Genomic DNA, 13,846 nt, shown 5'->3' with positions numbered 1-13,846 from the left:
CTCTTGTGTTCTAGGCGCTATGCTCCCAGCCTGAAGTCGAGAAAGTAAACCAAACCTGGTTTCTGTTCTCTAGGAATTCACAGCCTAGTGAATGACCTTGATGATAGAGACACAAAAGGTGCTATGGGATCTGAGAAGAGTGAAGGAATCAACAAAGGGACAGGGGAGGGCATCCCCAAAGAGGGGACATTTGTGATGGGTCTTGAAGGATGAGTAGGAGTTTGGTAGGTGGAAAAATTAGTGAAAGGTGTTTCAGAGGGAGGAATAAAAGTACAAAGTGGGGATAGCAACTAGTCTGGGGGCCAAGGAGGATGGAACTGGGGTTTTGGGTTGAGGCCATACAGGGTCAGATCATGAAGGTCCATGTACACCACAATGAGTTGGAGCCAAATCTGGAAGGTGTTTAAAAGCTGGTGGAGAATTTTAGGCAGGGGCATAGTCAGATCCGTGTTCTAGACAGCATCCTCTGGGAACCTATCTGGAGGTTGTCTTGGAGGGGCAGGTGCCCACAGAAGGGAGGTGCAAGAGAGGCCAAGTGGAGTCGAAGTAGGTCCAGGAGTAGGTGGGAAAGTAGGGAAGTTAGGAGGGGGCTACTTGAGAGGTGTTCAAAGATGGAGAGTGGGAGGATGGGCCTCAAGGAGGGAGGGTGTGTACAATGCCCAGATGAGGGCCGGTGCATTACAGAAGCTCAACAAGTAAATGTTCATTTGCTTCCACTCCCATTAGTATTGGAGGCTACAAGGCAAGGAGGTTGGAGCCAGAGTGGGACTGTAGAATTAAGTGTTCTGAGTGGGGCAGTTTCAGGTGGTGAGACAGTGGAGGAGGTCACCGGAGATGAGGCAGGCTGGGAGCTGGGGTACTGGGTGCTGGGAAGATCACCCACGTGGCCAGTGGCATCTGCAGGACGAGGCAGGAAAGGGGATGGGATGAGTAGGGGACTACATGGGTCCCTGAGCCGTGTCCCAAGGAGCCACTAGCATTGCTCAGGAGGGAGGGGAAGGGACCCATAGCCACATCCCTGTGGTACCAGATCATGCACTGGGGGCAGGTGGCTAGACCCCTATCCTAGCCCCACTGGCTGACTAACCCCTCTCTGCTTTTTTCCATCAGCCTGATTTTGGGGGCACTGACTGTTGTGACTGGCATTATTGGGGTCATCCTGGGAGCAGAGGCTTCAAGGAGATACAAGAAAGTCAACCCGAGGGCTGAGCCCCTCATCTGTGCCGTCAGCTTGTTTGCCGCAGCCGTCTCCTTCTACTTGGCTTTCGTCCTGGCCCCGGCCACCCTCCAGGCCTCTTATGTAAGTGAGGGCTCCTTCGGAGGTGGGAGTTGGGTGGGGTGGGTAGGGAAATCGCGTTCCACACAGGCTTATGCTGTGCCCGGTGTTTATGTATGTTATGCACATTACATCATTGATCACTCCTTCCGAGTGGAGCTTTGTTATCCCCATTTTACAGATGAGTAAACTGAGGCTCACCTAGAGTTCCACAGTTAGGAAGGCGCAGGACTGGTATTTGAGCCTAAGCCTTTCTGACTCTAAAGCGTATCCTCTGAGCTCCTGGTTAATGCTGTGACTAGAGAGATTACGACCCCTTTATTCCCAGGATGTGAGTCCAAGAAAAACTAGGTTAATTCTCCCCAGGTTACAGATGAGGAAAGTGAGGCCCAGATTGGCCATAGCCAGCCTAGACACTGCTTTAAAGGTGACAATAGTGATGATATCCCATCTTCCAGATCCATATCCCATCACATACCTTCATGCCCCTCACTATCCGGCTGTGCTGGTGACAGGTGCTCACACCTCCCTTGCGTGTGAACATTCCCTCCGCCAGGGGCACCATTCCCCTCTTCTGTGCATCCTGAAATCTTTCTCCTGCTGCAAGATCCAACTCAAAGGCCACCTCCTCCAAAAGCCCTCCGAGACTACTATGCTCACGTCAGAATCTGCTTTTCCCGCTGGGCTCCGTGCATGTTGGTGTCCCACCAGGCACCCTGGTGTATCCAAATGTGTGCAGCAGTGTCCTTGGCTCCCCAAAGCCTTGGTTCTGACTGTCCCACAATGAGAAGGAGTCATTGACTCTGGGAAGCAGGTGCCCACCTAGCCCCAGGCAGACCAGTCAAACTCCCCTCCTTTACCCTCCCACTCCCTGGTCCCAAGGCCCTGGGGACACAGAAGCCTCGGCACATGTGGGCAGGGCTCACTGAGCAGGCTGGACTCCGAAAGCAAAGCAGTAACAGCTTTATTGTTCTCCTGTCAGTTCGGGTGTGTCTCCTGCCTATGACCAGACCCCACAGCTTTTCTAGTTACATTCATGAAGTCCCATTTAAATCAAAACTTTGGTTCTATTTCCAGATAAATATTCTATCCAGGCCCAGAAATTGCACGGGGAAGAGGGAGAGCTCCACTTGATTGGATTCTCTTGTTCCATCTCTGACCCCAGTCGCTGACACCACCCCTCCCCTGAGATCCTGGCCCCTCCAGGGTTGGGCGGGCCAGGAAGGATGACTGGAAACAGGCCACGTGTTATCCGTGTCTGGAGTTGTTTTGCGGCTGACGCCCAGATGCTGGCCGACTTGTCTCTTGGGGGCACTTCTGTGGGTTTTGCGGGCCCCTGGCCTTGATGCAGGTGACGTGGTTAACCTGTGTCCTGTCACAGCTTCCCTCTACTCCTCCTTGGGGGTTGCCCTTCCAGCTCTTCCTGCTGGACCCTGTCGCCCTGGGCAGCCACCCTGTGGGGCTCCCCTCTTGTGGCCACCAAGCCTGTCTCCTCTCTGTGGTGCCTGTTTAACCCACTGGACGAACTTAGGGTGCAGCAGCCCCCTCCCCGCCCTCGTGCACCTTCCTGCTCCCAGGTGACGTGCATTGGGGTGTCCTGAGGATGGACTTTGTGAATGCCCCTCAGGTGGCCCTGGTGCAGGAAGGTTAGCTTTTGTCAGCGTCTGGCCAGGGAGAAAGGCGAGTGTCCTTCCTGATAGGCACTGCCCCTCCATGGGTGAGCCGCCCGTGGCCCCTCACTCAGTTTTCTCACTCTTCACATAAATCCCCCCAGCCCGCATCTCCAGCCTTCTTCTGTACAAGTTGCGGGGCCACATGAGACAGTTCCATTTCTCTCTAGTCCTGAAGGTGTGGGTCCTGTTCTAAGGTGTGGGTCCTCAGCCTTCGTTGGGCTCCCACTGAAATTCCTGGGAAATAGACAAGTCCCGTTAGTGTTCCCTTCTGCACGTGCTCTTATTTTATCCTTACGGTGCCCTTGTGCCAAAAGGTATTTCTCGTTCCCACTCGACAGATAGGAATACTGAGGCCCAGAGACAGCAGCACAAAGAGTAGGACAGATGAAACTCAGACTCAGCTCCGCAGACTCCAAAGTCTGTGTCCTTCATGCTGCACTGACCCTTGTCACCCCCGTGGAAGAGAAACAGAGCCTGGCAGACACCAGGCACTAAGTACATGCCTTAGTGCCTAATGGCTGAGGGAGTGTGACTGGGACCATCATCTCCAGCTGGTGGGGGCTGGATGGGCCCAACCTTGCAGGGAGGCTGGGGCCCGGGCAGATGGAGGCCCCATTTAAGGCCTGTCCCCACAATGGCTGGGCCCTCGGACCCCCTGCCAGTTCTGCTTCTGCCACTGTCTTGGTTGGCTCCGGGAAGAGGCTCCTTGGCTGTGTTTCGGGGACACAGCTGTCCCCCGCTCTGCAGCCTGGCGCATCTCCAGAGCTGGATGGCTCATCTAGAAATGACATTGCATCTTGGCTGACAAAGCCAGCTGGAGAATCTCTTCTCCAGGCCTGCCCTGGGCAGTGAGGGGCTGAGGGGCAGGAAGGTGGGCAGGGCCAGGGTGCATCCATCCTCCAGTGCTGGGAGGCTGCCCCTCCCTGTGGCTCAAGTTTGGGCCTTGCACGATCCCCAGCGGCGCTGAGCCCTGCGACCAGAACTCCAGCCTTCTAGAAGAGGTGTGATTCCTTCTGAACCCCCTGACCAGATCCCCGCTCCAGGGCTCTGTTGTGCCTCTGAGGTCCTGAGACTCAGGCTTCAGCTCCCCCCGCACTGCCTGACCTTCCCACCCACCCGCACCAGTCGTAAAACCCTTTACACCTCCAAAGTACCACTCTTCTGTGGTCCCCTCTGTCCTGTTCTGGCTCACGCCTTGCCATCTTTCTCCAGAACTGTCCTGGGAGCCACCTTCCGGGTCTCCTTGCCTTCCTGCTCATCCACTACAACCTGTTCTTCCCACACTGCCAGAGTGACACGGCGGAGCTTCCCCATCAAAGGCCTTGGTGCCACTGGAACTAAGCCTGGCTCCTCATCCTGACACTTAAGGCCTCTCATGAACCTCCCTGGCAGCCTTAGTAGCCTCATCCCCCATACAGTACTGCCATGCAGGTCCCTTCCTGATTCCCAGGACATGCCCCATGCTTCCCACATCTGGGCTCTCCCTCTGTTCCCTCTCCTCCCACCCCTTCTCCATATGCCGGGGTCATTCTGTGCCTTCGGGGGCCGGTGAGGGCACCACCTCTCCCTGGAGCCTTCCTAGGTTCCCTGATCCTCTCTCCTCATCCTTGCTGCTCCTCAGCACTGTCTTCCTTGGGTCCTGGTTACTTATGTTCTGACCTGTCCCCCAGCTGGACCCAGGTTGGTTCCCATCTTTCTCAGTGCTCCAGCCCAAAGCAGAGTGTCAGGCACTTGGGGTGGGGTAATCACTGCTTGCTGAGTGAGTAGTTAAGTGACCAGCTATTTTCATTCATTCAACATATATTTATTGAGTAACTGTAAAGCAGCATGCTAGTTTAAATGCTGCAGATTCAGCAGTGGGTAAACCAGACTAAGATATCTCTGTCCTTAGAGAGCTTATGTTCTAGTTGAGGGAGACAGACAACAGGCCAAATATATAGGTAAAGTTCACAATATTTCAGATGATAAGAAATGCTTGGGATAAATAGAGTGGGAGGTAGGGAAAGTGTGGGTGTTGGGGGGAGAGGGCTGCAATTTTCCATAATGTGACCAAGGAGGCTCACTGAGAAGATAGTTGTTGAGTAAAGACCTACAGGAGGTGAAGGAGCGAATTCGGTGAATATTTAGGGGAACAGACTCTGTAAATGCCCTAAGGTAGGAGTGTATCTGGTGGATTTAGGCAACACCAGGAAGGACACTGTGGTTGGTGTGGAGTGAAGCGAGAAAGAGAGACAAGGACAGAGGTGATGGAGATAAGATCAGGTAGGACCTTGTAGACATTAGGTGGAACTGGCTGTTACTAAGAGTGAGACAAGGTTTTGTACTGAGGATTGGGAGATCTGGCTTACGTTTACTGCATCTTTGAGATGATCATGTGGTTTGTCCCTTATTAACAAGGTATGTTACATTGATTGATATTTGTATGTTTAACCAACCTTGCATTCCTGGGATAAACCCTCCCTTGGTCACAATGTATAATCAGATTTATGTGTTGCTGAATTCAGCTTGCTAGTGTTTTGTTGAGGATTTTTGCATCTATGTTCGTAAGTAATATTGGCCTGTAGTTTTCTTGTGATGTCTTTGGTTTCATAGGGCGAGTTGACAAGTGTTTCTTCCTCTTCTATTTTTCAGAAGAGTTTGTGAAGGATTTGTGTTAATTTGTCTTTAGACATTTGTTGGGATTCATGAGTCAAGCCATCTGGTTCTGGCTTTTGTTGGTGGGAAGCTTTTTGATTACTGACTCAATATTGTTATTGGTCAACTAAGACTTTTTATGTCTTTTTAAGTCAGTTTCAGTAGTTTGCATTTTTTAAGGAATTTTATTCATAGTATTCCCTTGTAATCTTTTTAATTTCTGTAAGGTCGGTAGTATTGTTCATTTTTGATTTTAGTAATTTGAGTCTTCTCCCATTTTTCTTAGTCAGTTTAACTAAAGATTAGTCAATTTGGGTTTTATTGATTTTTCTCTATTGTTTTCCGATTATCAGCTTATGTTTAATAGAATCACTCTGACTTCTCTGTTGAGAATATTTACTATGAGGGTGGTTAGGGGTGCAAGAGCAGAAGCAGTGGAGGTGGTAAGAAGTGGTTGAATTATAGGTGTATTTTGAAGGTAAAGCTATCGGAGTTTCCTGATGGATTCAATGTGGGGTGTGAGAGAAAGTCGAAGGTGAATTCTAGGATATTAGCCTGTGTAGCTGGATGGAGGGAGACGCCATTAACTGAGATAGGAAAGTAGACAGGAACAGTGGGATTTGGGGGAAGATGAACACTTGGGTTTGTACATTCTGAGTTTGTGGTGAGAGGTTGACAACCAAGTACAAGTGTTAGTAGAGAGTTGGATACAGGAGTCTGGATTCCATGGGACATGACATTACCTCTAAAACTTCAGTGGGTGGAAACTGGTGGCATTCCACCATGAAGGATAGTCATTAGGTTTGGGGGACCTATGGGGACCAATATCAGAAAGGGTGATCAAAGAGGGCTGAGGAATTGGCTTCTGTTCAAAATAGTTTCAAAATAGAGTCATTTGAGTCTCTTCCATCCACCCATCCATTTACCCATCCATCCATCCATTCACCCATCCTTCCTCCATCCATCCACCTATCCATCCATTCATCCACCCATCCATCCATCCACCCATCCACCCATCCACCCATCTTTCTGTCAGTCCATCCCTTCCTTCACCTTCTCAGATTGCAGGAACCAAAGTTCTTCCCATACTTTCTCTACAAGTCCTGGAGAGATTGATAGGTTCCAGGGGAAATGTATAGGGCTTCCTGGGAAGGCATGTGTGCTAGTGTGTGTATGTATCTAAGTGTGAGTATATGCAGGCAGGCCTGTGAATATGAATGCAGATATGTGTGCTTTTGCATGTATACATCTCTGTACCTGTACAGTCATGCTCTACATATATTGTGTGTACATGTATATTCATTCTGTATGTGCACATGGCTTATGTGTGCTGTTTTGCATACATGGCTGTGCATGAGTGTGCATATACATGTGTATCAGGGCAAGCAGATTGTGTGGGAAGTGTGTGTACATGTGTGTCTTCAGCTGCATATAGCTTTTCTCCCACTGCTTTTGTGGCTGTCACTGCATTGCATGAGAAGGAGGGGTTTTTGGCAGCATCGTGGGTGTGCCTGTCCCTAAATTTCCTGAAGTGGGGCCAAGTTGTGCTGTATGTTTCATGGCAATGAGGTTTCCTGAGCATATAAAGTCTGATCTGGGGCCTTCCTTCGGGGAGCCTGTGCCCTGGGGCCCACCTGCAGGAGCAGAGGGTTCCGTCTCTTCCCTCCTTCCAGTCCCCTTGGCAGGGGAACTTGACTTCTTGATTGTTAATTGGGATCCAGACACACACAGCAGGTCTTGGCTCATACCCTCTTCCTTGGCCTTTTTCCCAGAGCTGCTGCCCTTCAGAGGAGAAGGGGTTTGTGCTCAGAGGAGGGACTGAGTCCAGGGCAGGCGCTCCATCATTGCTGGCCTGGTAGCTGGAGGATATGGCTGACCATTGGCAGCCCCACCCTGGGTGTGCTTTGGGGTCCGAGGGAGGGGCAGCAGCTGGAAGGGAAGGAGATGGGAGTGAGCATGCATTGAGGTATCTGAAAGACCTGGACATCATTCCTGTTTCTTCACTTACTAGCTGTGTGAGCTAGGGCAAGGTCTTAATTTTGCTGAGCCTCAGTTTCCTCAGCTATGAAATGGGAGTGCTAGTCCTTTCATCTTGGCTTCATTGAGTTGCTAATTTGGGACCTGTTCTAGTTACTATGGATATGTAATGAAATTTAGTGGTTTAAAACAACAAAAACACATATTTTGCTCAAGAATTTGCAATTTGGGCAAGATTGGAGGGTAGGGATAACGTATCTCTTCCATTTGGGGTTAACAAGGCAGAATAGGGGCGGAGGTCTGGATCATCAGAGGCTGAGGGCCGTCTGATGGTTGATGCTGGCTGTTGGCTGAAACCTTAGCTGGAGCTACTGGCTAGACCAGCTGCGCGTGACTTCCCCATGTGGCCTGGGCTTCCTTACAACGTGATGGCCGGCTCCCAAGGACTGGAGTCGTGAGAGAGCCAGGTGAAGCTGTGTTGCATTTATGACCTACCTTGAAAGTTACACAGCATCAGTTTCACTGCATCCTGTTCTTGACTTGAGTTACGACTTCTTGCTCAGATCTGAGGGGAGAGGGGATGAATTCAATCTGTTGGTGGAGATTAGCAGTGATCTGCAAGAGCATGTGAGAATATTGCAGTGGCTGTTTTGGGAAAAGACAGTCTCCGTAGTGCCCTGGGTCCTGCTGATATCCAACATTACAGAGAGGAGTGTCTGGGCAAGCGGCCAGGAAACCCCATCACCACCACCCCGCCCCAACCTGAGGGGTCTCTAATTCCCTGCTGCTCTTTCCGCATTACAGGTGAGAAACCTGAGAGTGGAATCTTCACCCCAAAACCTTGCTGTGCCTCACGGGCTGAGCCGAGGCCCTGGTTAGGTGGCTGTGAGGCGGGTCCCACCCATGATGAGCAGAAATGTTTGCTCACTTCTCAAATATTCCCCAGCGCACCTCCGGTGTGCCAGGTGCTGCTCTAGGCTCTGGGGAGGCAGCATTGAACAGAAAAGGCAAAATTACATGTGTAATAAAATAAACATCAGATAAATGGTAGGTTAGACAGGGATGAGTTCTGTGGAAAAGAACAGAGCAGGGAAAGTGGACAAGAAGAGGGACTGGGTTGTGCAAGGTGGTCAGGGACGCCTCACTGAGTCGGTGATCCTTCAGCAGCAACCTGAAGCCAGTGAGGGAAGAAGGCATGTGGGTACGGGGATGGAGCGGGGGAGAGCCCTCCATGCAGAGGGAATGGCAAGTGCAAAGGCCCTGTGGGGGAAAGCATGGCTGGTGCAGTCAAGGACATGGGTTGGAATGGAGTGAGCCTGGGTTGAGCAGAGTTGATGAGCTCAGACGGAATGGCAGGGTGGTGGGGGCCGTGATGGTGTGGAGCCCTGTACATAGGATGACTTTGCTTCCAATTTAAGTGAAATGGGAAACCAGTAGAGGATTTCTAGCACAGAAGTGAGATGATCTGTGTGAGGCTTTGTATCAGTCACCTTTTGCTGAGTAACAAATCGACTTAAAACTTGGTGCTTAAAACAATGATTTATTATTTCTTTTAATGGAGGTACTGGGGATTGAACCTAGGACCTCATGCATGCCGCGCACATGCCCTACCACTGAGCTATATACCCCCACCCTATTAGTCCTTATGATTCTTTGAGTTGGCTGAATGGCTTCTCAGCTGATTCACCTGTGCTCACTCCTATGGCAGCCTTCCCCTGGAAGACTGGGTGGATTGGAACAGCCAAGCTGGCCTCACTCATGTCTGGCTGTCGGTTCTTCCATGCTCCTCCATGTGGCTTCTCATCCTCTCCCGGGCTAACCCAGTTACCTATAGGGTGGTCTCAGACCTGCATTCCAAGAAAGCAAAAATGGAAGCTGCCGTGTCTCTTAAGGCGTAGGCCAAGAACAGCATAGCGTCACTTCTGCCTTATTTATTGGCAGAAGCCAAGTGCAAAGCCAGCTTAGTCTCACCGGGGAAGAGGACTAGACAAGGGTGTGAATACCAAGAAGCGTGATTCCTTGGAGGCTGTTTTGTAACTAACCACCACGTGGTTTACCAAGGTCTCTCCAGCTGCTGTGTTTATAACAGAGTGAAAAAGGACAAAGATAGAGACAGGGAAGCCCATTAGGAGGGTTTCCAATAATACAGGCAAGAGATGCTTGTGGCTTGACGTGGGCTAGTTCTAGAGGAAGTGTGAAGAAGTGGTCAGATTCGGGGTATGTTTGGAAGTGGCAGCAACAGGATTTCCTGACTGGGTGGGTGTAGAGTGTGAGAGAAAGTGATTCGTCGAGTGTAACTTCAGGGTTTTTGGCCTGAGCGACTGGAAACATGGAGTGGCCATTTACTGAGATGAAGAAGGCTGAGAGGAGTGTGGAGTTGTTTTTTTTGGAAAGGGTGGGGTTAGAAGTTCAATTTTAGACATGTTAAATTTGAGATGCCTCTGAAGACATTTGACTGCAGATGTTCAGAGGCAGTTGGATATGTATGAGTCTGGAGTTTGGGAGAGAGGTCTAGGCTGGTTATTTACAGCCATGAGTCCGAATGAGATCACCGAGGAACTGAGCTTGGATGGAAAGGGAAAAGGACCAAGGATCATGCTCTGGGGCACTTGACATGTCAGGGATGTGGATGCATCGCGCTACCACTGTGAAAACAAGAGTTGGGGCCAACGAGTCACTCCACTGCACTCTGTCCAGTAACCTTTCTATCTTGATTTGGGGGAAACTGAAAAACAAAAGCAAAACCAGAAAAGCACAAAAGCAAAGACAATAACGATTCCCATTTATTCCTCCCCCAGAATTAGTTACTCTTAACATCTTGGCCTGTTTACTTCCACTTTTGTTATGGATCATCATTCTATATGTGTCTTTCTGTCTTTACACACAGATTTGTGTGTTTTTTTTGAAATATTTTTTATTAAGCTGAGGTTCTATGGTAATTTTAAAAACAAATTTATTGAGGTGTAATTCACCCATTTAAAGTGCACAATTTAGTGGGTTTTTAGTATATTCACAGAGTTTTATAATCGTCACATCAATTTTAGAACATTTTCATCACCTCAAAAAGAAACTTCATTTTCATTATCGTCATTCACCATTTTCCCCCAACCTTTCCCTTATCCCAGCTCTAGGTAACTGCTAATCTACTTTCTGTCTTAAACGCTTGCCTAATCTGGATATTTCATATAAATGGAATCATGTAATGTTTAATTCATTTATGTGAATTTACCTGAAGAAACTGAAATGAAATTAGAGGAATTGTTTAACTTGAAATTAATTTTAAAATTTTGGACTTATTGATGAATCCTGACCAGCCTTCTTATTTTTAAACATATATATTCAAAAAAATTGAAGTATAGTTGATTTATAATGTTGTATTAGTTATTGATGTACAGCAAAGTGATTAGTTAGACATATATATATTCTTTTCCATTATAGTTTATTACAAGATACTGAATATAGTTCCCTGTGCTGTACAGTAGGACCTTGTTGTTTATCTCTTTTATATGTAGTAGTTTGTATCTGCTAATCCCAACTCCTAATTTATCCCTCCCTCTGCTTTCCTATAAACCATTAGTTTGTTTTCTATGTCTGTGTGTCTGTTTCTGTTTTGTAAATATTTGTATCATTTGTATCATATTTTCGATTCCACATGTAAGTGATATCAATATGATATTCGTCTTTCTCTTTCTGGCTTAACTTCACTTAATATGATAATCTCTAGGTCGATCCATGTTGCTGCAAATGACATTATTTCATTCTTTTTTTTATGGCTGAAGTATATGTATATACCACATCTTCTTTATCAGTTCATCTGTTGATGGACATTTAGGTTGCTTCCATGTCTTGGCTACTGTAAATAATGCGGCTATGAACACTGAGGTGCGTGTATTTTTTTGAATTAGTTTTTTCTGGATATACGCCCAAGAGTAGGATTGTTAGATCATATGGTAACTCTATTTTTAGTTTTTTAGGGAATCTCTGTACTGTTTTCCATAGTGGCTGCACCAATTTACATTTCCACCCAACAGTGTAGGAAGGTTCCCTTTTCTTCACACCCTCTCCAGCATTTATTATTTGTAGACTTTTTAATGATGGCCATTCTTACCAGTGTGAGGTGATACTCATTGTAGTTTTGATTTGCATTTCTCTAGTAATTAGCGATGTTGAGCATCTTTTCATGTGCCTATTGGCCATCTGGATGTCTTCTTTGGAGAAATATCTATTTAGGTCTTCTGCCCATTTTTTGATTGGGTTGTTTGGTTTTTTTGATATTGAGATATATGAGCTGTTTGCATATTTTGGAAATTAAGCCCTTGTCTGTTGCAAGGTTTGCAAGTATTTTCTCCGAGTCCCTAGGTTGTCTTTTCATCTTGTTTATGGTTTCCTTTGCTGTCCAAAAGCTTGTAAGTTTGGAGGGGGAGGGTATAGCTCAAGTGGTAGAGTGCATGCTTAGCTTTAGGTCCTGGGTTGAATCCCCAGTACCTCCTCCAAATATAAACACATAAATAAACCTAGTTACCTCCCCCTCATGAAACAAAACAAAAGCTTGTAAGTTTGATTAGGTCTCACTTGTTTATTTTTGCTTTAATTTCTTTTGCCATGGGAGACTGATCTAAGAAAACATTGCTATGATTTATGTCAGAGAATGTTTTGCCTATGTTCTCTTCTAGGCATTTTATGGTGTCATGTCTTATATTTAAGTCTTTAAGCCATTTTGAGTTTATTTTTGTGTGTCGTGTGAGCGAGTGTTCTAACTCCATTGATTTACATGCAGCTGTCCAGCTTTCCCAGCCCTACTTGCAGAAAAGACTGTCTTTTCTGCATTGTATATTCTTGCCTTCTTTCTGACCAGCCTTTTTCATCTCCCACCTTCTTCTCTCCCAGCCTCTTGACTTTTGTTAGTTACATTATTTATTTTACTTTTTCTAGATTTATAACATTCACACTCTATTCTATAAACATAGTCCTAATAGTTGTTTGATAGTAGTCTCAGATTTAAATAGTTTTAATACTCATTGTCAGTCTGTTACATAGATTCTCCATTCCTGAGTTCATTAGTATGGTTCAGCTCGTAACTGTCTATCCAGTTTTTTGTGGTTAAATAGTTTTTAATCTATTCTGTGCTCCCCCCTCAAAAAAAAACCTAGAGAGGTTGTATTCCTTTGATTCATTCATATTTGAGATTGTCTTCTCCTCTTTTCCTCTTTAGCTGAGCAACATCAACTGGGTATGATATTCTTGGCTTCCATTTTCTTTCTCTCATGACTTTGCAGACATTTGTTCCATTGTCTTTTGATATCAAATATTGCCAATAAACTGGGGAATAAAGTTTTAAAAATCTTTCATTTGATTCATTTTTTCCATCTGGATACCTGGAGATTTCAGGATTTATTCTTGAAATTCAGTAGCTTAGCTGGTGTATTAGTTATCTCTTGCTGCATAACAATTCATCCCAAAATGTAGCTGTTTAAGACAGCACACGTTTATTATGTCCCAAGTTTCTGTGGGTCAAGAATCCAGGCATAGTTTCATTAGGTGCTCTGCTTCATGGTCTCTTGCAGGCTGCAGTCAAGGTGTTAGTCCAGGGTCTGTGGTCTCATCTGAATGCTCAACTGGGGAGGGATCCAGTGCCAAGCTCACTCCGTGGTTGTTGGCAGCATTTGGACCCTTGTACATTGTTGGATTGGGGGCTCAACTCCTCATTGGCTGTTGGCTGGAGCCTGCTCTCGGGTCCTTTGCTGTGTTGGCCTCTTTCATATGGCACCTCCCTTCATGAAAGTGTGCAGGCTGAGAAGGCAATAGATGAGTCTATTGAGGGGAGTCGCAATCTCTTGTAACCTAATCACAGAAGTGGTATCCCATTACTTTTGCTGTGTTCTGCTCATTAAAATCACACCCTTAGGTCCAGACTACACAAGGGTGAGAAAAGAGGTGTGGTTCTCTGGAGCCATGTTAGTAGCTGCTCACAACAACTTGGCTATGTTTTGATGCTAACTATTCTACATCACATAAAAATTTCTTCAGAACAGTGTTCTTATCTGCTGAAGCAGTCTTGAGTATCCTCCCTCCCTGTCTCATCTCTTTGAATATTTCTTCTGTTTGTTTTTGTTGGATGTTTTAGCTGTATTGGATCATCTTCTGGGCTGGGACTAGGATGAGGCCAGCAAGGCATACAGGTCACACAATTTAAGGAGGCACTCACTCTCAGGGGCTGACTCTGTACTTCCGCAACTCAGAGACTGAGTGCCTCCTTAAGTTTGGTACCCTAGATGCTTCCCTGCCA

General features: G+C 47.0%; 1 protein-coding gene across 1 annotated transcript in view; it reads left to right on the top strand.

The window, feature by feature from the left end:
- The window catches only part of SPNS3 (SPNS lysolipid transporter 3, sphingosine-1-phosphate (putative)), a 39,169-nt gene that overhangs the window by 11,671 nt on the left and 13,652 nt on the right, over nt 1-13,846 (top strand). The window contains exon 8 of the mRNA XM_072940360.1: nt 1,111-1,300. Coding sequence (XP_072796461.1) covers nt 1,111-1,300 — 190 coding nt within the window. The remainder of the gene's footprint in view (nt 1-1,110; nt 1,301-13,846) is intronic.

This window comes from Vicugna pacos, chromosome 16, assembly GCF_048564905.1.
Source record: "Vicugna pacos chromosome 16, VicPac4, whole genome shotgun sequence".
Taxonomy (NCBI): domain Eukaryota; kingdom Metazoa; phylum Chordata; class Mammalia; order Artiodactyla; family Camelidae; genus Vicugna; species Vicugna pacos.
Note: the sequence above shows the minus strand (reverse complement) of the source record. Positions and strands in the feature narration are given on the sequence as shown.